Here is a 27,829-nt window from a genome sequence, read left to right as displayed (position 1 = left end):
ATTTTAAAGTAGACAATGTAAAATAATGATAATAAGCCAGGTGGTAGTGGCACACACCTTTAATCCCAGCACTCAGGAGGCAGAGGCACATGGATCTCTGCATTCAAGGCCAGCCTGGTCTACACAGAGAAACCCTGTCTTGATAAACCAAAAATAAAAGATAACAAGTAAAAACTTTTTAGTAAAAGCTTGCCGTGAGGGGCGTAGGATAAATATGAGAAGAGAGATCACAGCTGAATTCTACTTATCACTCGTTTGAGGTTCTACCCAGCACCCCAGCATCCACACCACAAGCCCAGGCCTGAGTGGCTTGTGTGGCTCTCTACAGGGGAGACCTTTTCTGTCCTGGCAATATAAGTCCAGATCTGCCTTCCCAGAGACGTATGTGGAGAAGAAAGTGGCGCTGAAGCAGACAGGCTGCGCTTGAGCTGCTCCTACCTTGAGCCTTCCGCTCACAAGGCCCCACTGAAAAGCTGGCTGGCCTTCTCGCCCCACAGGAAAGAGTTAATGCAGATGTGACTTCCCGGGCTTGAGTAGCCAAGGTCGGGCCCCATGCTGCCTGGTGGTGCTTCTTGAGGAATGAGGGTCTGTAGTAGATCTTTGATTCCAGTGAAGCAGCAGATCAGCAGCTCAGGGCTCCGAGGCTCCTGGGTGACAGTCCGTCAGTCTTCCACCCTGTCCTTTGTCCCACTGCCTGTTTTACATACCACCCACAGAATAAAGAGCTTTGGTCTTCGGCCCTGGTTCCTGGCCTCTTCTGGCTGTGTGGCACTAACCAGCACATATTCCCAGCAACCCTGAAAAGACATGTGGAAGGTCTTGCTGGGATGTGAGGGCCGGGCGAGCAGTGCATGTGAGTGACACGTGTCTCTTTCTAGACGAGGAAACCCTTTGCATTTATGCCGAGAGCGGTTTCGGAAGATCCAGAAGCTCTGGCAACAGCACAGCATCACAGAGGAAATTGGACACGCTCAGGAGGCCAACCAGACCCTCGTCGGCATTGACTGGCAGCACTTATAGCCGCTCCTCGACCAAAAACTTGACTTGGAGTTTTGTAACCCAGCTGGCTTTTCCAGAGAGACAACAGGAAATAAGTTCAGCTGAATCTATTTTAAAATAAATCCTTTATTTAAGCTCTCCTTCCCAGTTTATTTTTCTAGTTTCTGGCTCCAGGGACTGATGAAAATCATTTTCTGCCAGATTTTATTGCTGTGTCCCTCAGACATCACCTGGCTGAGCCTTTTCCAGATGGAGCCAAGCTCCCTTGGAAGCCACCTGCTTCAGTTGCCAATAGCCTGAGCCATTCCACATCACCGACTGTTGGACTTGCCATCCGCCCAGCAGAGACTGAAAGGCTCGCTGGGGCCCATCAGGATGACACTATCTGCCTCAGTGCCGAGATGCGGTTCACCTGTGGGACTGGACCTCACCTCTAAGAGCAAAGCAGTTGAATTTGAAGGTGACCTGGAGCACTGAGGACGCTAACAGAACCTGGGGACAGAGCAGCTGGCTTCTCGTAGTTGGTTGGCTTTTCTCTTTCTTTGTCAAGACGTCTGGCTTTGAGAGCATTGCTCAATTAAAGGGCTTTTTGAAATACAAAGGACCTCTGAGTTTTTCCGACAGTAGCCTTTCTGCGCTGAGGCTAAGGGAGAATGTGCGCGCCCTCAAGCAGATGTGAGCAGACCAGTGAGACCTCAGCTGGGTAGAGCTACAAGCTTGGAATCCCAGCACCCGGGAGGCTGAGGCAGGACCAAAGCTAGCTTCAACAAGTTACAAGCTCGAGGCCAGCCTGGATGACTCGAGAGCCTGTCTCAAACCAAACAAGACCCAGAAGCCAGTGTTCTGAGGTTCCCTGCCCTGCCCCGCCCCACAGCTCCTGGATTACACATGTCGCTGCTTGTCTGCCGGCTGGTTTAGGACATTCCTCAGACCGTGTGCACACAAACTTCTATCCTTTTTAGGTATTACTATTCTAAGAGGTGCCTTTCTAGAACTGAAGCCACTTGGTGCCACAGTTACAGCTCTGGCACGCTGCACACCTACTTCCTCATCTGACAGATGTGTGCAGAGAGCTCACTCACACGTGGCGACAGCAGGCTCGGCAAAGGCATAAACTCCACGTGTGGCTTGAGGCCACATGAACAGAAGGGGCCTATCAGCTTTTCTAACCCATCCAAGAGCCTTTCCCTCAGCCTTTCAGATCGCATCCGTAAGTTCTGTTCCGCTCAGCTGTATCATGGTAAAGAAATGCAGCTGGCACAGTCTCCAGGATCATGTGAGGAGCTGCCTCCCTTCAAAGGACGGACTTCCGCTAGCTCTCCTGCTTGGCACAGCCTCGGGAAGGAAGACGGGATGCAACAGGAAGCGCAGACTAGACTCTCCCACGCTCTCCCCCTCTCTAGCCTTTCCTTGACAGGGTCTGGGTAGGCTGCGGATGATGTAACCATTGCTTTTAACTTTCAACATGTGCCGTTTCTTTAGATTTTAAGTTCAGCTTCTCTGGGCTGAATTTTACCATCCCTCTCTTCACCGTGCTTAAGTTTAAAATTATGAGAGCATTTCTAGGCTTGAGCTTAGTGCTAGAGCACTTGCCTAGCATGAGGAAGGTGCCCGGGTTCAAGTCCTGGTACCAACCCAGAAAGAAAATCATGAGCACAGCTTGCTTCATCTCAGTGGGCTATAAACATCTTCACAGGTCAGGTCGAGTCAAGCCGACGCTTAGCGCCTTCAGGCCTGACTGCACAGGACCCTGGAATTAGCAGAGGGCAGCCCTGTGTTTCACTCCTGACAATGTCGGGGTCTGAGCGGTGAATTCCCCCCGAACTGCAGCCCGCACACTGTGTGATGATGTTAAAATGTTTCTCCTCTCCCTTCGACACATCTGACTTTTATTTGTTTCGCATGTTTTATGTTGTAGAAATGTTTATATAACATGCTTTCCATATCAGGGAAAATCATATGTTTAATAAATTGGCTATAATTTTAATATCTGTGGACAACTTGTAAAATTTGGAATGTATCATATGTAAAAAGTTTATTCAAATAAATGCTTTAGGTGTTGACATTACTTCAGTTGCCTCTGTCTTCTCGGTTGTGTTTCACACGCACTACACTCGAGCAAAGCGCCCTGTGTCACCTTGCTGCAAAAGTGGGACATGAATATTAGCCTAAAATTTAAGCGGCTTAAATTATTAGTGTCAATTATGGCCACTCGCCAAGCCAAGCTGACCTTCCCAGAAAGCATGGGCATTCTCTCAGCCGATTAAGTTTCCTGCTCATTTGTCTGACAGCTAGGACTCTGGGGCCGGTGGACTCCGACCAGGAGGAAGCCCATCTGTGGACCTCTCCCACGTGTCACCTCTTGCTTGGCCTTGCCTGCTTCTCTGTGAGTCCTTGTTTCACACTCACCAGACGCTTGGCTTTTGAGACTCGCAAAAGAAGGAAACTTACTCAGGGGAGAGAGAGTTAGTTCTCAGAGGCCTCTTACCAGATGCAGTCAAACGTCAGGCTCTCCCTGGGACACAGTCAAGCTGTCCACTGGGCTTCTCTCCTGTTCATGAAAACTGCCTCCAGCCAATCCTGCCCTAGGCAAGCCCCTGGCTCTGGTTGGTTGGTTGGTTGGTTGGTTGGGTTGGGGTTGGGTTTTTGAGACATGGTTTCTCTGTGTATCCTTTTTTCCTGGAACTCACTCTGTAAGCAAGTTTGGCCTTGAACTCACCGAGTGCTGAGATAAAAGGCATACGCCAAAGGGCCCTGCTGGCCTGCCCCCACTCTTACCTCATGAGATTTACAGACAGTAAGCTTAACCCTCTTTAGAATACAGGGTGGTTTCTTACATTTTGGCAAGGGTACACAGTTGTTGGGCAAGCACCACAGTTGAGAAGAAGAGCAGCCCCATCTCTCCAGAACGTTCTCTCACACCCCTTAGGCATCTCCTCCCTGCCCCGAAGGCTGGCCCTCACTTTGGCTCAGGGCAGGCTCCTCCCCTGCCTGCTTCTCTGCCCACCACAGCTGGAGAATGCGGCTGACTGCCCTGGCTTTTGCCACCTACACTCCCAGCCCTTGGGCTGCAGAGGCAGGAAGTTCAGGAGTTCAAGGTCAGCTCAGGTACACTGTGGGTTGGAGGCCTGGAACACAGGAGGTAGGAAAAGGAAGAGTCACGCACGCCTCTGGGTGCTAGTGGTGTCCACTCAGATGTCCGTGTGCAGTCACCAACCGAAGGACCTTGGTTGGTGACCGGCTTGTGATTTCAGACACTCCTGTAGGGTTGTGTGTGCACCCAGCTTTTTATTTCCTCGAGTGAATGGCTATGACTCAGTCCTTCCATCATGCAGCTCCCCTCTGCAGCCAATCCCACGCCCACTGTGAAGTGAGGAGGTGTGGAGGCGTCGGTGCCCTTTTCCACAGGTACACGTCTGCCACGGACACCCTTGGCCACCGTAAACTCCTCTTCCCTCTAGTGGGGAGAGGCCCTAATTTTTTGAGCTAAGCTGCAAACCTGCTTGCCTCGCATGACAGGTGCCGGGGTGAGGAAGGACTGGGAGCCCCCCCCCCCCCCGGAGCAGGGCGCTAGCTAATCTTATTAGCCTCAGTTGAGGTTACTTGGGGTTTACTTGGCTTAGTTTTGAGCTTGAAGCATGCCAAAGGAAACTGTAGGTTCTTGAGCTGAGGCTACAGACTCCCAGGGTTCCTGCCTTTGTGAATGTTCAGCGTAAGACACTAGAGGATGTTTGAAAACAAGGCTGGACCAAGACGGCAGTGACACAGGCCTTCAATCTCAACACTCAGGAGGCAGCGGCTGGCAGATCTCCGTAAACTCAAGACCTGTCTGGTCTACACAGCAAGCTCCAGGCCAATCGGGGTCACATAGTGAGACTGTCTTAAGGACTAAAATAAAAATAAGGGTTTGAGGCTAGCCTGGTCTACATAGCAAGTGCCAGACCAACTTGGGCTACAGAGGACCCAGTCTCAAAGAGAAGTGTGGGTTGGGAAAAAAAAGCCCTTCCCTACCCTGTATCCAGTCCCCATCCCACCATTTTAAAAGGGAGAAGAAAGTCCCTGGTTCTGTCTTCACCAGTGACACTGCCTGGGACTGGGCTGACACGCGAGCTTGAGGAGGGAGGAACCTGGTACCAGAGTGTTGCTGGGCGCCCAAAGGAATGGACCAGGTCTTCCTAGCAACTCTGGCTGCCTGAGACTGTTTCCAATGCATGTAACCCTAAATCTCCTCAGAACCACACTGCCCATAACCCAGAATAGGGAAAAAAAAATACTGGATTTCTTTGGGGGATGGGGAGTGAGTTCAAGACAGGTTTTCTCTGTTTAAACCTGGATGTCCTGGGACTCTGTAGACCAGGTTGGCCTAGAACACAAAGATCCACCAGCCTCTGCCTCCTGAGTGCTAGGATTTATTGGCATGTGCCACCACTGCCCGGCTGGGACCTGATTTTTTGAAGTTATTAGCTCTGTATCTGGGAGGGCACCACAGGCCATGAAGGCCAGAAAAAGGCATCAGGTTCCCTGGATCTGGAGTTGACAGGCAGTTGTAAAAATGTACCTATGAGTGCTGAGAGCCAAACATGTGTCCTCCGGGAGAACAAGGTCTCTTTAATGGCTGAGCCATCTCTCTGGCACCTACCCCAACCCTATTTATAAGACGAGGTCTCATGTAGCCCGGACTAGCCTTGGAACTTACTCATCTCTGGATCAGAGGCATGCACTGCCAAGCCTGGCTCCTGCCTTAAAAGCAGGTGGTGGCTAGAATTGGACTTCCTGTGACGTGTGCTGTTGAATAGACTGACAGTCACTTAACGAAAGTGGTTTTCATACAATACAGTGTTTAATATCTCTTAACACGACTGTTGACAGCATGGTTAGACATGGGCCTAAAGTATCTTTCACGATGGTCTCAGCCCTCCTGAGAGGTGATGGCAGGACACCCAGGGTCCCCACCACAGATGCCTGGTTCAACATCCGGGCCTTTCCTTGCTCTGAGAGACTCAGGAGACCAAACAACCCTCGGGCCAGAGTTTGTTGGGTGTACCAGCATCTCTAATCCAGTTTTCCTCCTCAGAGCCACACAGCCCGCACCAGCAGCAGCTGGGCCTTGAGGTGATTTGGGCACCCTAGCCTGGGTGTCACCAAAATCATGCTTGGCTTCCTCTGAAAGCGTTCCCGTCTTTCCCAGACAAAACAGCAACTTCCCACACATGCTAGCTCCGAAAGATAGCCTGTCTCCCACACCTTCCTTGATGTAGAAGCGTTCCCATAGTGCTTTGTGGAAGGGGAAACGGAGGCTTCCAGAGGCCCTTGCCCTCCTCTCAACAGTGCAGCCCACAGGGACTGTCGTGGCCATCTGAGCCCCTGTCCCCAAGCCCACCAGGAGGCAAGGCCTGGTCCCCAAGTGGTAGACCCTTGTTTGATCCTCACTCCTCTCCCACAGAAGGACAGCAGGCCCACCTGGGGACTTCTCAGACAAGCCACGGGCAGCGGCTCAGCCGCACGTCGTGAGTGGAGGGGATGCCGGGACATGCCGGAGTCCCGTGGCTGGAGCTGGAATGAGCGACTGAGGCTGTGGGAACGGGGCAGATCAGGCCTCTCGATGCATTGTTGCTAAAAGAAAGTTTTCACCTCTCACAGCATCTATGAATTCCTATGTGGAGGCAATTCCTACCCCTCGGGGAAGCCCATTACTCTTATAAAAATATAATTGTCCCTCCCCCACTGTCTAACATTAAGCAAATGATGACTAGCCTCTTAACCCTGTCGTTAAGGAAAAGACAACGTGGCCCTTCGAGGGTTTTTTTTTTTTTTTCACCTTTGTGTTTATGTATCAAGTGATGATTTGAATACAGAACTTGGAGCTTATAAGTAGGCAGACACTACTGAGGGACGAGAGGCCCTTGGTGTGGCCAGTCACCTACTGAGAGCTGGACTCACACTTGGACAGAGTCCTGAACTGGCCAGCCCTGTGAGACTGGACATCCACCGGGAGGGTTCATTCACTCATGTTTGGAGGCAGCCATTTTACACAAATGTCTGTCGCGTGCCCTAAGGACCCTGAACTTTAAGGCCCACGTCAAGGAGAGCCAGGAGGTAACCAGCTTTCTTGGGAAATTTGGACTTTCAGCCGGGCAAGGGGATATCCACATTTCCTGGAGTCCACTAAGTGTTGAGGAGGGGAGAGGCCCCCAGACCATCAGCCAGCCTCCGGGGCCTGGCCTGCGTCTGCGCCTTCAGCCTCCACCTGATTGCTCTTGCCCAGCTTCTTAAAATTCTCCAGGAAGGCCTTCCAGGTCTCCGACACACTTTTCTCCAGAAGCCAGCCCTCACTGTCACACTCAGGGTCCTCGGGGTTGGACATACTTTCCAGGGCTGTGTGTAGGTAGCGGAGTCCAGCGGTGATGCTTACCTGATGGGGAGAATGGAGACTTAGAACAGACACGGGGTACAGCTAGGAGCTGGGCTGGTGGGGAAATGTGAGCGCCAGCAACTCACATCTGCCTGGGTGCAGGGCTTAGGTAGTGGCACCACAAGCCTTGGTTGGTAAGGGCCTGACCTGGCCCCCTCCTGTCTTGAGCCCCAAGCCTCCCTCTTCAGCCCCTTCCCCTCTCCCCCAGGGTATTTAGAAGGTTTGCTGTTCTCTCTTCAGATCATCATGGCCGGCCTCGGCACCTGTTGATGCATAGCCAATCCTCTAACCCCTACTTCCTTCCTGCCCCACCAGGCTGAGCACTCCAGCCTTCACTCCGTGCCCTCCAGCTCTTCCACAGTGTGTCTCTTTGCCAATAAGGATGCCAGCAGCTTTACTGGATAGGATCACAAAGTCACTTCCTGGCAAGATGGTTCAATGGGTAAAGACTTGCTGCCTTAATGGAAGGAGACAACTGATTCCCACAGATTGTCCTCTGACTTCCACAAATGTGCCAGGGCACACATGTCCAAACATGTACATGCACATATGTAAACAAACATAAGATTTTTTTTTTAAACTCGCTCCCAGGCCAGGCATGGTGGCGAATGCCTTTAATCCCAGCCCTTGGGCTTAAAGTAGATCTCTGTGAGTTTAGGCCAGCCTGGTCTATAGAAAGAACTCCAGGTCAGCCATGGCTATGTAGAGAGATCCTGTCTCAGACTCATAAAGATGTCACTTCTGGGGATGGAAGAAGGCTGAGCAGTCAAGAGCACTTGCAGAGGGCCCAGGTTCGGTTCCCAGCACCCACAGGGCAGCTCACAGCCATCCATCACTCCAGTTCCAGGGCATCTGACCCCCTCTCATGAGCTCCACTGGCATCACGTGAAGTGCATGTGTGCAGGACAACGAAACACTTACACACATAAAAATGAAGTCATTTCCTTGTCTACAGACCCTAAGTGTGGGGTGAGCTCTTGTTTCCGTCAGTGCGGTGGTGAATGGGTGCTGTCACCAGCCATTGGCATTTCCTCACTGGCACCCACCCCGGGCAGACTCTGGTGCCTGAAGCGTCTGCACCCCAGCCCGCGCTCAAGTAGCTGTGGGACCGAGAAGAGACGAGAGCTGCATTGTCCCGTGTGCAGATTTTCAGGGGAGGTGACATCTGCCTTCTGTGGATGGCCTGGGACCCTGACTGCCTTCCGTGGATGGCCTGGGACCCTGTATGTGCAGAGCACACCTTAGGTGGCACCTGGCAGGACGGGGGAGCTGCCGGTTGAGTGGTGACTGACGTGGCACGTATGGATTTTTGTAGTCCATTCTCTACTTACCTCTACGCAAACTCAAGTTTCCTGTGCAGCTCCAGGCTGCTCCCTAAGAACAGAACTGGTCCTCTATCCCCATACATCTGGGGCATCTCACACCCCAGCCCCCAGGGGTTGGGACCTCGCCAATCATCTGCCAGTGGGTGCACAGGGGAAACTTTAGCTGTAGGAGTGGCTAATGAGAGGGACCGGCCAACTTCAGGCCTTATTGTCATCTGTTGAAAGTTTACTAGCACATTTAACAATGGGGAAATCTACCTCCTCCCGGAGGAAGCCCGCCGCACCGTGGACTCTGCATTCCTCAGTGGTCTGCCCCTTCGTGCATGTTTGGTCGTCTCCTGGCTGGCCTGTGGTGGCCAGGAGAGGCATCTAAGGTTGTGGCACCGCCTTCAGCTCCGGCAGCCCAGTGGCTGCTCTCGAGAAGCTGGGGGCGCTCAGGCTCCCTGCTCCCCAAGAACCGGTTCCTGTCAGCTGAGTTCCTGCAACAGTGAGCCTGGAAGCAGCCAGGCGCTCCACCACACTCTTTAAGGACAGGCATCTCGTCGTGGCGTTTAGGTGACTGTCAGCCCGGTGGTTAGCTACCCACCTGCCCCACTCATTCCCAAGTCGGCCTCGAGCTGTCATCAGTCAACAAATGCCGCCCTTGCCTTGACGTCAAGAGCCTTCGCAGGTGGTCCAGCCACCTGTCATTTTCCGTGGTGGCTTGGGAGAGGTGTGTGGATACATCCTACCCATGGACGTGAGGGAAGATTCCAGCAATCTTCCCTCATAGAAAGATACTGCCTCAAGCTAGTGTTTCTGTCCTGGTACATTCTGATGTGGGAGCCCAGGTTTTCTGATGGCTGGGTAGCTCCACGCAGTCACCCTGGGTCACCCCTGAGTCACTACACCAGCTCGTAGCCCCTTCAGCACCTAGAACAGCTCCCGGCACTGGGTGTTTCCTTGAGGAGATGGACAGGGAATGGGGGCGGGAGAGTGGGCTGAGTTCCACGCTCCGGAGCTTCAGGAAAAGGAGCTGAGCCTTGCAGATGACATAGGGTGGCCCCACAGAGCAGACTGTCACGAAAGCACGGACTAGGTTCTTGAAGCGCACAAATCCACAGACCCCCTTGACTGAAGGACCCAGTTGCGTAACCAGCGACTCCCAGCCGTCCCTAGAGGCCAACGCTGCTGCCCCCATGTGACAGTTAATGTAACCATTCAAGGCCTCAGAAACACCGAAGGAACCCCAAAGTCCAGCTAAGTAAAAGCCAAACATGAAAGGTTTTCTTGGAGGGCAGGGGTGAATGCAATGTTTTAGAACTAGGTTGAGGCAGTGGATACGTGCTGCTGTGACCGCACTAAACAGATTAATTTTGTCCACGCCTGTAATCCCAGCACTCAGGAGGCCGGGGCAGGCAGAGGTCGGTGAGTTTGAGGCCAGCCTGATCTACATGGAAGAGTCCCAGAATAGCCAGGGCTATACATAGAAAGGTCTTATCTCAAAAAGAAAAAAGAAAAGGAAGAAAAAAAGTTAAATTTGTTGATTTTACCTAAATATATTCTGTAAGCAATGATGCCAGGCATGATGGCATACCTATGTTCCCAGCTTTTGGGGGGAGGCTGAGGCACAAGATCTCATAGAAATTCAAGGCCAGTGTGGGCAACATAGCGAGACTTTGTCTCAACCACAAAAAGATGGCAAGCATGATGACGGACACCTGTTTCCTGGTACTTGGAAGGCAGTGCGGGGAGGATAAGGAGTTCAGGGCTAGCCTTGGCTGCATATCAAGTTCAGGGCCAGCCTAAATTACACAAGACCCTGTAGGTTTGCCCGCCGGGCCTGGCAGTCTCCCTTTCCCTGTCCTCCGTGGGCCTACCTCAAAGAGCCAGACGAGGAGCGTGACGACCCCCATGGTGTTCATGAGGCTGCTGTAGTAGGCGAGGAGGGCGTGCCTGCAGCCCCGCAGCCACAGGTTGAGCTCCTCCGTCTGGTGGTCGTAGCTGTAGTGCGCCGAGTTGTTGGTGAGCTGGTACTGGATGCAGGGCCGTGGCGAGCTGGGGTTACAGCAGCTGAAAGGGACGCCGTCCACCAGGTACCGCCCGTCCACATTGCTCTTGATGCGGCTGGAAAAGAAACAGCCTGGTTCAGGCTCCTGGGACACCTCCCACCCGCCGAGAACCTGCATTGTCTTTTTCTTTTTTAATTTTATTTATTTTATGTGCATTGGTGTTTTGCCTCCATAGTGTAAGATCTTGGGGTTGTGAGCTGCCATGTGGGTTCTGGGAAATGAACCTGGGTCCTCTGGAAGAGCAGTCAGTGCTCCTAACCACTGAGCCTTCACTCTCCAGCCCCCAAGAACCTGGGTTTTCATCCATGCGCTGCCCATGAACACCCACCACACAGAAGCCTTTATACTAGGAACTAGAGAGACCAGTGGCACTGACCCCATCCCTGCCTTCCTGGGGTGTTCTTTCTAAAAGGTGGGGGCAGGATTTGACCCCTAAGCCCTTCACCAACCATCTCTCCCTTTTACAGGGAACTCATGACCAAGGCCTGCTCTGACCCAGGGCCTGTGCAGAGGCAGGACATGGAGGCTGGGGCCAGGCACAGGCCTCACCTCTGTAAACTCCACCCCAGCAGAGGACTCTCCTTACTCATTTAGAAAGACTAGACTGTGCCCTCTGCTCACCTGCACTCCAGAAAAAGGCATCAGATCTCATTATAGATGGTTGTGAGCCACCTTGTGGTGCCTGGGAATTGAACTCAGGACCTCTGGAAGAGCAGACAGTGCTCTTAACCACTGAGCCATCTCTCCAGCCCTGTCCCCTGCTCACTGAACTGCCAGGCAAGGCTCCTGGTTACCCAGAATGCCTGTAGTAGTTTGTACAGTTTCTTTGGGGTCTGCTGTGCCTTCACAGGGATCTAAAATCCCAAAGAAATCTTTGCAGTGAAAAGTCCTTCCCACCCCCACAGACAGTACATGCTGCCTGACCCGGTGTTCACAAAGTTGTTCCAGCAGCATGCTTCAGTTGTGTTGTCCTTGGCTGGACATGGTAGAGCACCCTGTAATCCCAGCACCTCAGATGTGAAGGCAGGAGGCCCAGTTTAAGGTCACCCTCAACTACGTAGTGTATTCCGGGCCAGCTCCCATTGTGTAAGACTCTGTCTCCAAAGATAAACACATAAAAAATGGCCAAAGAGGAGGCTAGCTCCCTTGGTGAAATGCTAGACCACGCAAGCAGAAGGACCGAATTCACTCTGGAACTCCCTGGCAGCAGGGAGAGAAAGGAAGAAAACTGAGGTTGTCCTCAGCCCTCCACGCACACCCATGCATCCTAGAGCACACCTGTGCACGAGCACACACGCCCATGCACCCTCATAAACATGCATAAGATAATCTACACCTGCCTTCGAAGCCTCATCAGGAAAAGCCCACATAGGGCTGGCGAGATGGCTCGGTGGACGAAGGGGCTTGCTGAGCTTCAGGCCCTAGGTTGGATCACCAAGACCACATGGCAGGAGGAAGAAAGCAGCTTCCAGGAGCTGTCTTCTGACCTCCCTAGGCACGCTGCGGAATATGCACACCTGTACACAGACACGCATGGCCGTAATCATAACAAATAACTATTCTTAAAAACTGAAAAACCCAGGGCTGGAGAGATGGCTCAGTGGGTAAGAGCACTGTCTGCTCCTCCAGAGGTCCTGAGTTCAATTCCCAGCACCCACATGGTGGCTCACAACCATCTATACCGGAATCTGATGCCCTCTTCAGATAGAACACTGATATGTAAAATAAATAAATAAAATCTTTTTATTTTTTAATTGAAAACCCCACATGACAGCCTTACATGCTGGCCTGAAACCTTAGAGCCCTTGGGACTGGGAGGAGAGGAGGGAGGTTACACACACTCTTCATATGGAAAGTAAACAAACTGAAATTAAAAATAAATAAAAACAAAAACCTAGAGCTCTTTCCTCATCCGCCCATGGAGAGTGTCCTGGATTGTTTGGTTTGGTTTGTTTGTTTGTTTCGGTGAGCTGCGTCCGTGGCAGCCTGCTGTGGGTAGCCCGTATGGTCCATAGGTTTGTTCGGGTGGAATGTTGGTGAATGTACGGAAGAGCTGCCCTGGCCCTGTGGGTCATCCCTTCAGAGGCTGTCACATGTCCAGCCAGCCATGAGCGAGACAGCCTGCACCTCCCAGCCTCACCAGTCCAAGCTGCGGTCTTCGCAGACCCAGTCGACCTAAAATGGTACCTTGGCGTTTTGAGGATTTGTTTTCGTTTAAGGGAATCCATCCGTGAGAAGATACGTCTCTCTCGCGTTTGTTTGGTGTGCCACGTGGTAGGTCAGAGGACACCCTGTAGGAGCTGGTCCCCCTTCCCCCACTGAGCCATCTCCCTTGTCCCCTCCAGCTTGTCTGGGTTCACACTTTCCTCTTTCCAAGAGCATCCTTCACTGTTGGTGCCACTGTGGGCCTTTTCTGTGAGCTGCCGGCCGCTCTCCTCCCATTGGGTTAGGTAGGGCTCTGGAAGGCTGCACATGGCAGCCTAGGCTAGGCCGTATTTCCACGGGTCCTTCAGTCCCGACCTCTATTCATGGGCAAGGTGCACTACCTAATGAATAAGTGGCACTGGGTGCCATGGGCATGGGACAGGGGTAAGAACGGACCAGTGGCTTTGACTCCAGCCCTGCAGAGACCAGCTTCATTCCTCAGACAAGCTCCTTCATCTTGGCCTGCTTCAGCTTCCTTGTGACATGAGGATTATGGGGAGAGGCAGGTAAAAGAGCTTGAAGAGGGAAGGGCACACAGGAAACACAATATAACTGTGAGCTCACGCCCAAAGGGTGCCTCACTGGGAAGTGGCCCAGCAAGAGCCACCCCGAGCACCCGAGGAGCCTACATCAGGTTATGAAATCAACCGACCAGAGGACGTCACGGGGACACTGTCACTCATGAGTTAGTGGCCTTTGAGGGTAGCTGTGGGGCAAGATTCTCTCCCAGGCAGAAGTGCGCAGGCTCAGTGCCCTGAAGGAGGCGAGGGCTGCACACGTCTTGGCTGCTGCTGGAGCCATCTTTCTGATGGCACGTGCACAGGACAACACGAGCCAGACCTTGCTCAGCTTCTGCCGTGCCCGTGGAGTTCAGTGTGTGGCCTGCGCTGAGCTGAAGCCTACATACCTGCCCCTCAGGTCCACCACAGGGATACCCAAAATGAGGGTCAGGCCTGTAATCGTGAGATGGAGGCCAGCGGAGGCCTCCATCTCCCCCTTGCCTGCCTCTTGAGGGCCCATGACCCTGAGTACACTGGGAATTTAGACTCTGAGATGCTTCCTTCCTCCAAGTACCCAGGACCCTCAACTGGCTTTACTCAAAGCTGAGGGTGTCCCCGCTCTGGTGCTGTTCTTCCTGCTTCTGACTTGCAGGACGTCCCTTAAGCCTCTGTCCCAACACATATATTCCCAGAGCATTTCTAGTGTCCCCGAGGACAGCTATGGCCATGGCAGTGCTGCTTGCCACCGGCCTGTGGGGCTGGGCCTCTCCGGACCTGTGTGAGGTGGCTGTGGCCCATCGCCTCACAGGCTCACAGATAATACGAGCGACACATTTGGCCAAACCCAGCGCTCCCTCGGCCTTCGGAAAATCATGGCTCCTCTCCAAGTAAAACCCTCTGAAGAGGCTCTTGAAAACCACTAGGTTGTTGTGTAGAGAAGGAGGCAGGACTCTGAACAGGGCAGATTCTCATCTGAAACCCACAAGTAACTGAAGGCCAACCCAGCAGCTGTTACCCACTGGCCTCCTATTGCCTTGGGACTTACCTACATTGGCCTTGAACTCCCTCTGTAGCTGGGGATGACCTTGACCTTCTGACTCTCCCGGCTTCACCTCCCACATGCTAAGACTGTACCGCCACACCCAGTTTACCTGTGGGGATGGAACCCAAGGCCTCCACCAATGCGAGGTTCACATTCTACCAACCGAGTTCTATCCCGGCCCTACTCCTCTGGGAGAGAGTTAACCAAGAAAGAAACGACCCTACTCCTCCTGGGCCTCAGCAGCCGCTGCCAGGCCCATCAACCACCCTGCACGCCCCGCCAAATGTGCCAGATGTCCCCAAGCTGAAGGAAAGCCTGCACACCCGCCTCACACATGCTACACCATGCTACACATGTACCTGAAGAGAGGGTCGGGTCAGCAGTCACTTGGCTGAGGCCAGCAGAGACTCCTGAGTGTCCCGCCTGACTCCCCACCTCCCCTTCCTAAACTTCAGTGGGCAGGAGGCCCTGCTAGTCTCCACAGGACGTGGTCACTGGTCACGTCTCCCTTAGCCTGGGGCTCCCCAAGGACAGGCCCACTTCCTCATAGAGCTCCTCACCACCCAGAGAGGAAGAAATCTGAGCAGTTAAGCCGCACCAAGAAGGGGGTGGGGAGAAGAAAGATGCGAAGCCCCTGCTATACAGCCGTGTTCTAAACCCTTGTCCTCCTGGGTCGGCCCTCCTCCACAGTGTCTTAGATTCTCGCTCTTCAGATGGGTCCCCAGCCCTGAGGAGGGCTCAGTCCCTCTCCCCTCGCTCTCCTGCCTTTCCCTACTGGTTTATCAGTTCACCCACTAAGTTCCGTGTTTCTCCAGAAGCGTCCGCAGAACACCCTGAGAAGGCTACGCTAGCCTTGGCTGTGGGTGCAGCCTAGAACACGGGCTTTTCTTTAAGACTCAAGACCCCGTGACCCCCACGCAGAGCACTCTATAGCCTGGGAAGTGGTCTGATATAAATAGCAGCTCACCACCTAAGGAGCTCTGCCCGCGACACCTGGCTTTGTCTTAGGGGGTGCCTGGGCCCTAAGTAGGGCAGGCCCTAAGTAACCAAGGTGAGACCGGGATAGGGGGCAGAGCTGTGTGCGGGAGGGCCCCAGGGAGGTCCCACCTTGAACCTGGCCCTTCTTCCCCTCTGCTGAACTGGGTTCCTTCTTCAGGACCCAACACCCCAGGCTGCCTAAAGAGGCACAGCCCCAAAAATGAAGGAAAAGAAGCCCTGGCTGGGACGGATATGCATTCCTGAGGACTGGGGTCATTCGTGGGCTTGGCTCCTCCCTCTGCAGGCCTCAGGCCCACCCAGGACCCCTGGCTGAGGAGGCAGTTTAAGGCACAGAACAGCCTGCAGAACTGGAGGGTAGGGAGGTGGGGGCTAAGGGGGAAGTACTGGTTTGGGGTCCACCTCTTTACTACCTGAGGTATTGACATAAAAGCACAGAGTCAGGTTGTCTACACACTGTGGCAGTGCACCCCTCCACACCCCCCACAAAATAAACACACATTATTATAAAATTATTTTTAAAGATTTTTATCACCCCCCCCCCCCTTTACTCTGCCTCATCTCTGCCATCAGAATCCTACCTAAGGCTACTGAGAGAATCCAGAAAGTAAATGCAGATCACTTCCCAGGGCTTGAGGGATAAACTTTACAATTCTTTCTTTCTCTCTCTCTTTCTCTCTCTCTCTTTCTTTTTTTGGGAGGATTCAAAACAGAGTTTCTCTGTGTAGCTGTCCTAGCACTCACTCTGTAGACCAGGCTGGTCTTGATCTCACAGAGAGCCACCTGCCTCTTCTACCTGAGTGCTGAGATTAAAGCTGTGGATCACCAATGCCCAGCAAACTTTACAATTTCAAGGAAGGAGTCATCACACAGATGTTTATCAAGCCTTCTTAAATGGTGCAGCCAAATGTGAAAGAAAAGAAAAGGTTTTTAAAGTTTATTTATTTATTTGTTAATTTGTGTCTGTATGTGTACCTGTGTGTAGGTATGTGCATGTGCGTGCAGGTGTCCATGAAGACCAGCAGAGGGAGCCAGATCCCCTGGAGCTGATGTTGCAGGTGATTATGATCCACACGGGTGTTGGGAACCTAGCTCAGATCCTCTGCAAAGCAGTACATGCTCTTAACCACTGAGCCACCTCTCCAGCCCCCAAAAGAAAAATTTAATTTAGAAAACTTTAGGGCTGGGCCTGTAATCCCAGCACTCGGGGAGGCAGAGGCAGGCAGATCTCTGTGAGTTCGAGGCCAGCCTGGTCTAAAGAGTGAGTTTTTAAAACAAAATCAAAACAGAAGTCAACAGTCACTTCTAGCACATGGGTCCTAGGGCTCAAACTCAGGTCCCCAGGCTTAGCAACAAGCAACTCTATGTCCCGAGCCAGCTCACCAGCCCCAGCATTCTTGTCAAGCCCCACGTGTTTTCCTGCCCCCATTCTCTCATTCATCCCACCCCGAGATGGACTGTACTCATCTGGCCCCAGGCCCTGGTCTCAGGCAAATGTGACTCTGGAGGCTCTCTGGGCTGGTCAGTGGAGTGCATGTCCTTCCTGGGAACTGTCACTGGTCACTAAGGTAGAAGAAGCCTATGGGAAATGATGGTAGGATCCCCTGCCAGCTCTGTCCAAAACAGCCCAGGCTATCCCACTATGGCGTGATAGCCCTAGAGGTATTTTATTCCCACGGCTGTATCTTGTTCTTGTTTGTTCTTTTGTTTAGTTTTGTTTTGTTTTGGCCTGCTCCAATGTTACAACCACAGACTGAGAACAGCTGAGTGCCTGCCTCAGGGGTATAGTATGCAGCTGTTTAAAAAGATCATGGTGAATGAATGCAATAGTCACATGATCAGATTGTGCCCGATAGCATGATGCTGCAGTTACACGTTGCTGTAAAAATGTGAACAATACTAGACTAAAACCTAGAGAATGTAAAGCTGCCTGTCAGTTGTAGAAGAGATTCTGTTCTGAATTTCTTTTTCTGTGGTTTTTAAAAATCATTACCCGGGTATGGTGGTGTTCACTTGTGATCCCAGGACTCAGGAGGCAGAGGCAGGTTGGATCTCTGTGAGTCCAAGGCCAGCCTGGTCTAGAAAGGGAGTCCAGGACAGCCAAGGCTACACAGAGAAACCCTGTCTATTTCCATGCCTCTTCCTATGTTTGATCATATTATTTGTGTGTACAGCAGTGAATTTTTTCTCCAGGACATTGGAATTAAGACAGTTGCATCCCAGCAGGTCGGTATGGAACACAGAGGTAAATTTTAAAGTATTTTAAACATACTGTTTCCTGGGGTGGGACACAAGCTTACCACAGCTCTTGTGTGGTGGTCAGGGCACACCTGCTGGAGTGGGTTCTCTTGCCATGTGCCATCCAAGGCAGCAAGACTCCTCACCCACCCAGCCACCTTGCCGGTCCCACCGAGGTACTCTGGCTGAGTTAAATGTCCACTTGGAAATTTGGGGGCCCTGGCCATTGGGAGTAGAGTGACCTCAGTCATTTCTCCATTCTCAATGCAAGAGGAAGCTGGAATTACAAAGACGCTCTTATATTACTCTCTGTGGGGAAGACAAGAGTCTGACAGAGAGGACTGGGGGTGGTGGTGAAAGGGACAGCACCTGCCTCCTCCAAGAGGGAGAAGAGGAAGGGGGAAGGGGGAGGAGGGAGGGGAAGAAGACAGGCAAGAGGGCAGGCACTAGCTGAGCCCAGGACCTGGGTTGTGGAGATCACTATCACTGAGTGGGGAAAAGAAAGGTTCCCCAGGGGGACTCACCGCTACTCTGCTAAAAGAGCAAAGCGTTAAACCATCCCCCAAAGCCTTGTTACACCCCCGTATGAGACTCCGTATGAAGGAGTCTCAACCTCCATCGGAGAAGGGTCTTACAGTGATTAACCCGGGCTCACAGCTGGCCAGGTGCAGAGAGTAGAGACTGCCGAATGTCAGCCCTAAATGGGACATCTCTATCACGCCTCCTCCTCCCCATCACACCCCTCCTCCCCATCATGCCCCCTCCTCCTTATCACATTCCCTCCTCCCTATCCACTCCCTCCTTCCCATTAAATCCCCTCCTCTCCATTATACCCCTCCTCCCTATCTACTCCCTTCTCCCCAATAAATCCCCTTCTCCCCACCACACCCCCTCCTGCCTATCCACTCCCTCCTCCCCATTACATCCCCTCCTCATCATCATACTCCTCCTCTCCATCACACTCCCTCCTCCCTACCATGCCTCCTCCTCCCTATCCACTCCCTCCTTCCCATTACATCCCCTCCTCCCCATCACACTCCCTCCTCCCTATCATGCCTCCTCCTCCCTATCATGGCCCCTCCTCCCCATCATGACCCCTCCTCCCCATCATGCCCCCTCCTCCCAAAGCTCAGGCATGGTCTCAGGAGAAGGGGGCAGAGAGAGTGTAAAAGCCAATGAACGGTTATAGAAAACATCCTTTCAGACACAACAGGACACTTGCATGTATGAACTGGTAGCAGCTTTTGACTACATGCATAAGACCTGCACAAAATCAAGCCAGAGAGAGTGGCAGCATGAACTCCCACCTCTAACTGAGATGCTGCTGTCTGCTGGGGAAGGAGGACTCAGTTTCCCTCAGGGATTCGGCCCTGAGAGGCTCTCCAGGCTCCAGCAGATGGCCAGACACCCACACATCCTGATAGCTCTAACTGGACCCCACTTGTTTACGAGAGAGGGAGAGCACAAGAAACTGGGAGGAAATAAGGGTAGAGGTGGGGCTAGAAGGGATGGGGTGGACCTGATAAAACCATGTCCTACACATGCGAAACACAGTTTGAAAAGGAGAAAAAGAAATTCCATCCAGAGTCCACATTAGAAAAAGAAAAGAGAAAAACGCCGAAGAGACCGATGAAAGCCTTCTCCGTCTGGCGTTACTAAGGGCCTCTCATATTCCCAAACATTCCGCTTGTCTCCCGGCTTCCCAGCCTCCTAGGCGGTTTATGCAAATCATGCCCCCCCCTGTCCTGTCCCCACAGACTTGTCATCTAGGAAGGGCAGAGTTAGCAATCCTCTCCTTGGCCGGGGATTTGTGGCTGTAATCTCCTTCCACAGAGAAAATGACATGCAAGCAGTGACCTTCACTGAACTTCCCTCCACCGAGGAGCCTCTAAGCAAGATGCAGCCTCCCAGGAGCCTCAGGGCCTCAGGCGCATCCTGCTGCTGGGGTGCCGGCTCCACCGTGGAAAGAAACATCCGACCCCCTAAGCTGCCTGTCCCCTGCCCTCTGCACCCACTGTGCCACACTGTATACACGCACACAGATAAAAATACACCAGGCTTGGTGGCACATGCCTGTAATCCCAACCCTTGAAAGGCAGAAATAGACGGACCTCTGAGCTGAAGCCCAGCCTCCTCTACATAAGGCAGCCAAACTACTTAAGGAGAAAGACAGAAGAGGCAGGCATTTAAGCACCTGCTGTATACCAGGCATAGACAGACCAGGAGGAGCACTCCCTGATCATATAGTCGATTTTTTTCCCTTGAAAGATGGGTAGAGACCCGCAGTGGCGAGCCTCCTGCCTGAGCCACAAGCCAGCTGAGAACAGAAGCCAGAAGCACAGCCCAAAGCTGACTGCCCTCCCCGCCCTGAATACCACAGGGAAACTGTTTGCTTTGAATTCCACCATATCTGAGGCCAGACTCCTGGCAGGCGCCTTTAGCCTCGTCCCTGATGAGGGGTTGACAGCTTGGGAGGCGGGGGCGCAAACCAGGAAATTCAAGTTTCCTCGTCATTTGATGGAACAAGATAAGCACTGAGAGATCTGGCGAGCTCTGAAGACCCCATTCTTACTGCACGAAGCCGCCCCACAGTCTGGCCCTCCTCCTGGCAGCTCCCACCTAACTAAGCCCTCTCCCCTCCCCAGCTAGACGCGAAGCTGAGCCCGGGGAGGTTGCTGGAGGCCAGAGGCCACCTCGCACGCACGCACGCACGCAGGCCGGGGGCCCCCCAGCGCGCCGGCTACTCACTCTTTGACCTCCTTGGAGGAGAAGTCCAGGTAGCGATTGCTGATCCACTGGATCTCGAACCAGTCCCGGAAGCCGTTGTTGCCGCAGCACTGGAACTCGATCTGCAGCATGTCGATGGTCTTCTTCATGAAGCACCGGCCGGGGGTGTCCGTGTCCCGGTAGAACTTCAGGCCGTTCTTGAGCCCGGAAGCCAGCGTGCCCTCCAGGGAGCCCCGCAGCAGGAAGCAGCAGAGGGCCACGAGGAAGAGGACGACGTCGAAGAGGACGCACACGGCCAGGTAGGGCCTCAGCCAGGGCTTCCACCTGGCGTACTTGGCGGGGTCCAGGGAGTCGTAGCAGATCTTCCCGGCCAGGGCGTTGAGGACGCAGGCCAGCACCCCGACCCCGATCAGCGAGTTGGGCACGAAGTGGCTCTCCGAGTTGTTCATCACGTCGCTCCGCTTGCGGAGCTCGATCTTCAGGAAGAGCCCCAGGCCGAAGAGGACGATGCCGGCCAGCACCGACAGCCAGTTCATCAGCCAGAGCCCCTGGGCCAGCTTGACCCGCTTCTTCTGGTCAAACTTGACCTTGAGCAGCGCCATGCCTACCGAGCGGGGTCCACGCAGCCTCCCACGGCTCAGCTTCCACTCCTAGGTCAGGCTGGAGCACTCAGGGCCTCCGGAAGAGCACCGCGGGCCCAAGCTGCGGGGAGCTGCCCATCTTGGGGCCTCCCTCGCCCAGGATCCCCGTTCACCAGCGACGGCAGCAGGAGCCGGTCTAGGCCGCCGTCCCTGAAGCGTCCTTCCCGGCCGAGGAGGGACAGACCAACACTGCGGATTAACAGCGGGACCCACAGGGCGGCCGCTAAGCTCTTTAGCCGGGTCATCCCATTAGAGAAAGGCCCCGTGGCCGGGAGGAGCCTCGGTACACGCTGGGCCCAGTTCAGCTCAAAACCCGGAGCAGAGGGTCGAGGCTGGCTAGACCAGGCCGGGTGTCCGCAAGCTGCAGCCAGCTTCTTCTGGGTCTGTGAGGCCCGGACCAGAGAGGTGTGACTTTCCCGGCAGGCCACTCGGCACCCGCACGGTGGCTCACAACCACCTGTGACCCTAGTTCAAGGTGTCTGACACCCGCTTCTGGCTTCCACGGGCCCAGGCACACACGCAGGTAAAACAACCCTTTACATGTGTTAAATCACAAGCCAGGCTGTGGTGGCCCACATGCCCTCAACACCAGCGCTTGAGAGGCTGAGGCCGGCAGTTCTCTGAGTCTGAGGCCAGCCTGGTCTACACAGTGAGTTCTAGGACAGCCAGGGCTACACAGAGAAACCCTTTCTCCAACCCCTCCCCCCAAAAAAGATAATTTTTTACAAATAATTCTAGAATCCACCCCCATCTTGTTGGTTGGGTGTTTTTTATTTTTTATTTTATTTATTTATTTAAGGCAGAATCTCACTATGTAGCCCTGGCTGGCCTAGAACTCCCTGTGTAGACCAGGCTACCTCAAATGCACAGAGATCCAATTGCCTCTACCTTTGGAGTGCTAGGATGAAAGGAGTACAACACCACACATGACTACAGGTAGCAAGTTCAAGGCCACTATGAACTGCAAGAGGTCCTAGTGCAAACAAAGAAAGAAATAAACAACAAAGTAGCAATTGCATTAACTGTCACCACAGTCACAAACAAAGATAGGAACGTGACGTTGATAGCCCGAGTCTGTATTTTGTTGATGTTTGGGGTTTGTTTTTGTTTTCTTTTTTTTCTAAGGATTTATTTATTATTTATACAACATTCTGTCTGCACACCAGATCTCACTGTAGCCACTATGTGGTTGCTGGGAATTGAACCCAGGACCTTTGGAAGAACAGCGAGTATTCTTAACCTCTGAGCCATCTCTCCAGCCCTTGTTTCTCTGTTTTTTTGTTTGTTTGTTTGTTTTTGTTTTTGTTTTTTGTCTTCTGTTTTTTTCATTGTTAAGACAGACCCTCCATAGCCCTCTTATCCCTGTGTAGCCCAGGCTGGCCTCAAAATTGAAGGACTCTTCCAATCTCAGCATCACCAAGCCAGCTTATTGTCTTTTATAATTAGTAGGTATTTTAAAAGCAATTTTAGGGTTACAAAAGTTTGAACAGAAGCTACAGAGTTTCCATCCCCAAGCAGCCCAACCAGGAATCTCTTGCATGACTGTGTTATTTTTTTTTTTTATTGTTTTGTTTGGGACATGATTTTGTCATGTAGACCAGGCTAGCCTTAAATTACCCCCCCTTCTGCCTCAACTGATAGAGTATACATTTTAAAAAATATTTTCTTTTTAATTACATGTATCTGTGGGTGTGGAGGAAATGTGCACATGAGTGCAGGTACCCATAAGGACCAGAAGAGGGCATCTGATTCTCTGTGGCTGAAGTTACGGGCAGTTGTGAACTGGGTGATGTGGGTGCTGGACTCAAACACAAGAGCCCCAGAGCAGCAAGCACCATCTGTCCTGCCCCAGTTTTCACCTCTCTCTCTCTCTCAGTGTGTGTGTGTGTGTGTGTGTCTTCAGCTTTTTGAGACAAGATCTCTCTAGGTACCCGTGTGCTGTCCTGGAATTTACTATGTAGGCCAGGCAGACCTCAAACTCACAGAGATCTCCCACCTTTGCCTCCCGAGTGTTGGGATTAAAGGTGTGCGCCTGGCAATCTTCACCATTCTTAAGGGTGTACAATGGGAGCACATTGCTAGTTTAATTTGCCATTGCCTCACATTTATTCTGAGGAGCAGGTGTGGGCATCATGTATATTTCAACGTACGTGTGTGTGTGTGTGGTGTGTGTGCTTGCACGTGTGGAGGCTAGAGGCGTCCGAGGTGTTGGCATCTTTCCCTGGCAGCCTCCAGCTGGCTAGCCTGGCTGTCCAGGGAGCCCAGCTCATGCAGCACCCCTAGAGAAGGGGTTGCAGGAGGGAGCCACCACGCCAAGCTTTTCTCATGGGTGCTGGGGATCTAAACTCCGCCATCTTTCCTTACAATTTCGAGAGAGCACTTCCCCTGGACAGACCCTTCTCCAGTTTTCTCCGGGGACACTGTGGGCCCCGCAGACTCTTCTGCCGCTGCCTCATCTCTCCCCGGAGCCTTCGTGGGCCTCAGACTCGGTACCGGCGTCGATCACAGCCATGCTTCCGGTTTCCACGCTCCATCGCGAGGATTTGTTCCCGGATCTGGTTCTGCAGCTCCGGCTCCTCCACCCGCTCCAGCAGCGCGGAGGGGTAGAAGTTGACGTGGATGGATTGAAGCCCCGCCTCTGGGTCCAGACCGAGGCCAAGCTGGTCTGGGATCCTGCTGATTTTTCTTAGCATCCCCACAGTCACAGAGGCTGCATTCTCCAGGACCTGTTTCATGCTACTTTATTTTTCATTGAAAAGCTTCGTGGGGCTGGAGAGATGGCTCAGAGGTCTAAAGCAGAGGCTGCGCTTCCCGAGGATCCACATTTGATTCCTAGCCCCCGAAGACAGCCGGACCAGAGCTGATGCCCTCTTCTTGTCTCCTTGGGTTCCAGACACGCACACGGTGCACAGATACACATACAGACAAAACAGCCCCACACACAACATCTTAAACAGTTCTAATGAAATCAACCTGTCGTTCAAAGTTGTGTTTTTCTAACTGGTTGTGATTGTGCAAGGATTTCTACACCTCAGTCACATTCAGCAACTCAACAGCGTCTACCTCTTACGAGTCACTTGGAAAAGGCATGTCTGGGTGGGAGAGATGGCTCAGCGGTTAAGAACACTGGCTGCTCTTCCGGAGGACCCAGGATTCAACTCCCAGCACCCACATGGCAGCCCACAACAATCTGTAAAGGGATCTGACGCCCTCTTCTGGCGTGCAGGCAAAAGTGCAAACAGAGCACTCAAACAAATAAATAAAGCTCTTTAAAAAGTCATTCCGAAGCTATGGGATCCTGCTAAAGGAGAAATCAAAAGTTCAAAACTGCTGAGGACAGGGCGGAAGGCACACCAGGAAGACAGACTACTCCACGACACGAAAGTGCTGCTTGGCCTATTTTTCAACTGGGTTGTGTGCTTTCTAATCGCTTGTGTAATTATATACTTGTGAGACAGGGTCTCACAGAGCCCAGGCTGGCCTTCAACTCACCATGCGTCTGACCACGATGATGATAAACTCGTGGCTCACCACCACCCCCTCCCACCAAGGGCTGAGATTACAGGCGAGCGTCACATGCTGCTCTTTCTTTAGAACACAAATTTGCACAGCCTCTTTGGAGAGGACTCTGACCTCCTTCCCTTCCTCCCTTCCTTCCTCCCTCCCCTGCGTCACTTCTGCTTGCATCGCCCTTCAAGACTTCCAGGTCAGCCAGACAGTGGTGGCGCATGCTGTTAGTCCCAGCACTGGGGAGGCAGAGGCAGGCAGAGCTCTGAATTCTAGGCCAGCCTGGTCTACAGAGCAAGTTCCAGGACAGCCAGGGCCACACAGAGAAACTTTGTCTTGAAATATATCACCCCCCTTTGCCCCCTCCCCCAAAAATAAAGACCTTGTGGATCAAGGGCAATGAGATGGTTCAACAGATGGAGGTGCCAAACCTAACAACCCTGAGTTTGAGCCCTAGGCGGCTCTTGGTGGAAGGAGAAAACCAGCTCCTACAAGCTGTCCTCTGGCTTCCGCTCACATGCTGTGGCATAAATGAATGGACACGTGCACTCGGGTGCACACACACACAGACACACACACACAGACACACACACGGTAATTTCTTTTTAATTTCCAGGTAACCCCAGCATTGTGGCCTATAATCCCAATACTATAGAGGATTGTGAGTTAGAGACCAGACGTAGCAAGATCGTTTCTCCAATTTTTTTTTTTTTTGTTCCCGGATCTCTGAGTAAAATCAAACCAAAATTTACAGAGAGGAGGCACCAGAACAAAGCCACAAAACAAAGGGTGTTTCTCCTCCAACACAGTCCTTGGGAAACAACACTGGCTCCTTTGTGGGAGCAAAGCTTGGGTGCCACTTGGCATCTCCACAGGCAGATTCCTGGGCATCTAGAAACAATCTTGTTTGATTTTGTCATGTCACAGTTTGAGTAAAACAAACATTACCCACAGTGTTTGATTTATCTACTATTTTAGGTTTTTTGTTTGTTTGTTTTGTTTGTGTTTTTGCACACAGGGTTTCTCTGTGTAGCCCTGGATGTCCTGGAACTCGCTCTAAAGACCAGGCTGGCCTCAAACTAACAAAGGTTGGGGTGCTGGGATTAAAGGTGAGCCACCACTGCCTTGCCTCTGGTTTATTTACTTTTTTCTCCAGCCTTGGATCCTCACAGCTTTGGATATATTCAAAACATTTCATCTTCTCGCCACCAGAGACGTTGGAAAAACCGAGCTTTGCTGGCTGCCTTGGTGCAGACTCGGCCAAAGCGACGCTCCTGCCTCCCTCATGCAAGCATGCGGAAGCTGTCCCACAACAGGGTTCAGACGGTTTTGGGAAGCTCTTAGGGCCCGCGTGTGGATGAGAGAAAATAGGGGAGAAGAGATGGGCAGCCAGAGGTAGCCGTGTAAAAACAGCCTTCAAGGACGGCGGATCCGCTACGCGCCTTTCTTTTGCTCTGTGGATCCTAAATCCCTCAGGAACAGCGCAGAGCCTTGCTGCGTCCGCGCGCGCCCTCTGGTGGTCATTACAAGAATGGCAGCAATGGACGTGAAAGGGATGATGAGGTCACTCCCCAGTACCAAGGAAGGCAAAAGGAAACTAGAAAGGAGCCCACGAGAGGGAAGCATTTCACTTTCGTCGGGAATTACTCTATAACTAAATCTCTGTAAGTGTTACCCATGTTAAATTTGAAATATAGAAAGTGGAGCTGGCCAAATTGTAATAATATATTTAAAAATGTCACACACAGCAGATCTGGAAAGAAGAGGTTTATTGTACAGCGGTGGGAAGAGAGACAGAGACAGACAGAGAGATACTGAGACAGAGAGAGACACCGGGAGAGTGTAGGAGAAGAGAAAGAGGGGGATGGTGGACCCTCTCCCCACGAAAGAAAGTAAGAGAGAGCAGGGAAGGGGAGGGAAACCGAGGCAGAGAGAGCGGGTGGGAGTAGCAGCCGGGTTATATCTGGAGCACCTGGCCCAGGTGATGACATAGGACGCAGGTGGTGACATAGGACATTGTCAAAACGCTAAAGGCCCTGAGGGCAGGCCAGCTGAATTGCTTGCACAACAATATAACATTTCTCCCTTTTCTGTTTAAATTTTAAAAAATGAGGAGCTAGGGAGGGGTGGTGAGGCGGGAAGGAGGACACTGGGCTGCTTTCATGCAAGGTAAGTTAAAGTGATGTAGGGTCGCTCTTGGCCGCCATGCAAGGCGAAGAGACAGAGAGAGAGGGAGAGGGAGAGAGAGAGAGGCAAAAGAAAAAAAGAGTACCAAAATGTCAGGATTACATGGTGAGGAGAAGGGGAAATTCTTGCCCTGGGAAGTTCAGAGTAGAGGGTGGGGTTATGTCAGCCAGGCCCAGCAGCAGATAGGGGCTGAGCAATGCTGGGAGAACCCGGAGCTGTTGGTCCCAGGTCTGAAGCACAGCATTCCAGCCTTTTGCTGATAATAAATGGGTAGTGGGCGAAGACTTTTTTTCTGGATACTTCCTGCTGAGTTGGAGGGTGTTGATTTGGGGGCATGCAGCGAAAGGCTGAAACGTTGGCCAGCTGCAGCAAGAGCAGGCTTTTCTGTTGCTGTCTGGGATCTAAGAACATCTTCAGCTGAGAGGGAAGAGCAGGGCCAGCTTGATGAAGTCTATCAGGTTAGGCTGGAGCACCTGGGGCTAGCTGCTTTGCTGCTGTCTTGGGTGTAGGAAATCTGGGAGGATACTGGAACATATATATGGGCAGAAGACAAAGTTAAGGAGGTTAGAGAAGATTCCTTTAGGTGTACATTTGAAACTTTTGGGAGAATGAAGGAGAGAAAAAGCTTGAACCTGAGGAACATCCTTCCATTTACCTGAACGATGAAAGTAATTAAAAAGATTCCATTTTAGATCTGTCATCTAAGGGATATTGAGGCCAAGTTTTGTTGTAGAGGTGTGTAAACTTAGAAGCCAGTCAAAGGGGGAACTAGGTGTAGGGACGGCATCCCACAGGGGAGCCTGGAGAGCCAGGCGATTGGACTGTTCCCTTTTGGCAGGTGGAAGTCAGTGACCTGTCTGAGGCGTCCCAAAGGCAAGGTTTGACTCGAGTAGATTGGTACAGTCTGTTCCAGCAGCTTGTCAGCCGGTCAGAGACGAAGGGCACAGTTGCCTGGGAAGACACTGTTTGCCTAGCTAGTGTTTTCAATAGTGTTGGGGG

The 27,829-nt window shown here is 52.3% G+C and overlaps 2 protein-coding genes across 3 annotated transcripts in view; one reads left to right on the top strand and one right to left on the bottom strand.

Moving 5' to 3' along the window:
• The window catches only part of Ubr2 (ubiquitin protein ligase E3 component n-recognin 2), an 81,695-nt gene extending 78,628 nt beyond the window's left edge, over positions 1–3,067 (top strand). For both annotated transcript variants that reach the window (XM_021640182.2, XM_021640181.2), the window contains exon 47: positions 879–3,067. In XM_021640182.2, the coding sequence (XP_021495857.1) occupies positions 879–1,020 (142 nt within the window). In that variant the 3' untranslated portion in view covers positions 1,021–3,067. The remainder of the gene's footprint in view (positions 1–878) is intronic.
• A 2,813-nt stretch (positions 3,068–5,880) lies between these two features.
• Prph2 (peripherin 2) lies at positions 5,881–21,097 on the bottom strand. The gene is made up of 3 exons (XM_021640212.2): positions 20,517–21,097; positions 10,596–10,842; positions 5,881–7,411 (listed from the first exon to the last, which is right to left on the bottom strand). The coding sequence occupies exons 1-3, from the start codon at positions 21,095–21,097 to the stop codon at positions 7,199–7,201; spliced, it is 1,041 nt and encodes a 346-aa protein (XP_021495887.1). The 3' UTR covers positions 5,881–7,198.
• Positions 21,098–27,829: the final 6,732 nt, after the last annotated feature.

The sequence above is a fragment of the Meriones unguiculatus genome, chromosome 16, assembly GCF_030254825.1.
Source record: "Meriones unguiculatus strain TT.TT164.6M chromosome 16, Bangor_MerUng_6.1, whole genome shotgun sequence".
Lineage (NCBI taxonomy): Eukaryota > Metazoa > Chordata > Mammalia > Rodentia > Muridae > Meriones > Meriones unguiculatus.
Note: the sequence above shows the minus strand (reverse complement) of the source record. Positions and strands in the feature narration are given on the sequence as shown.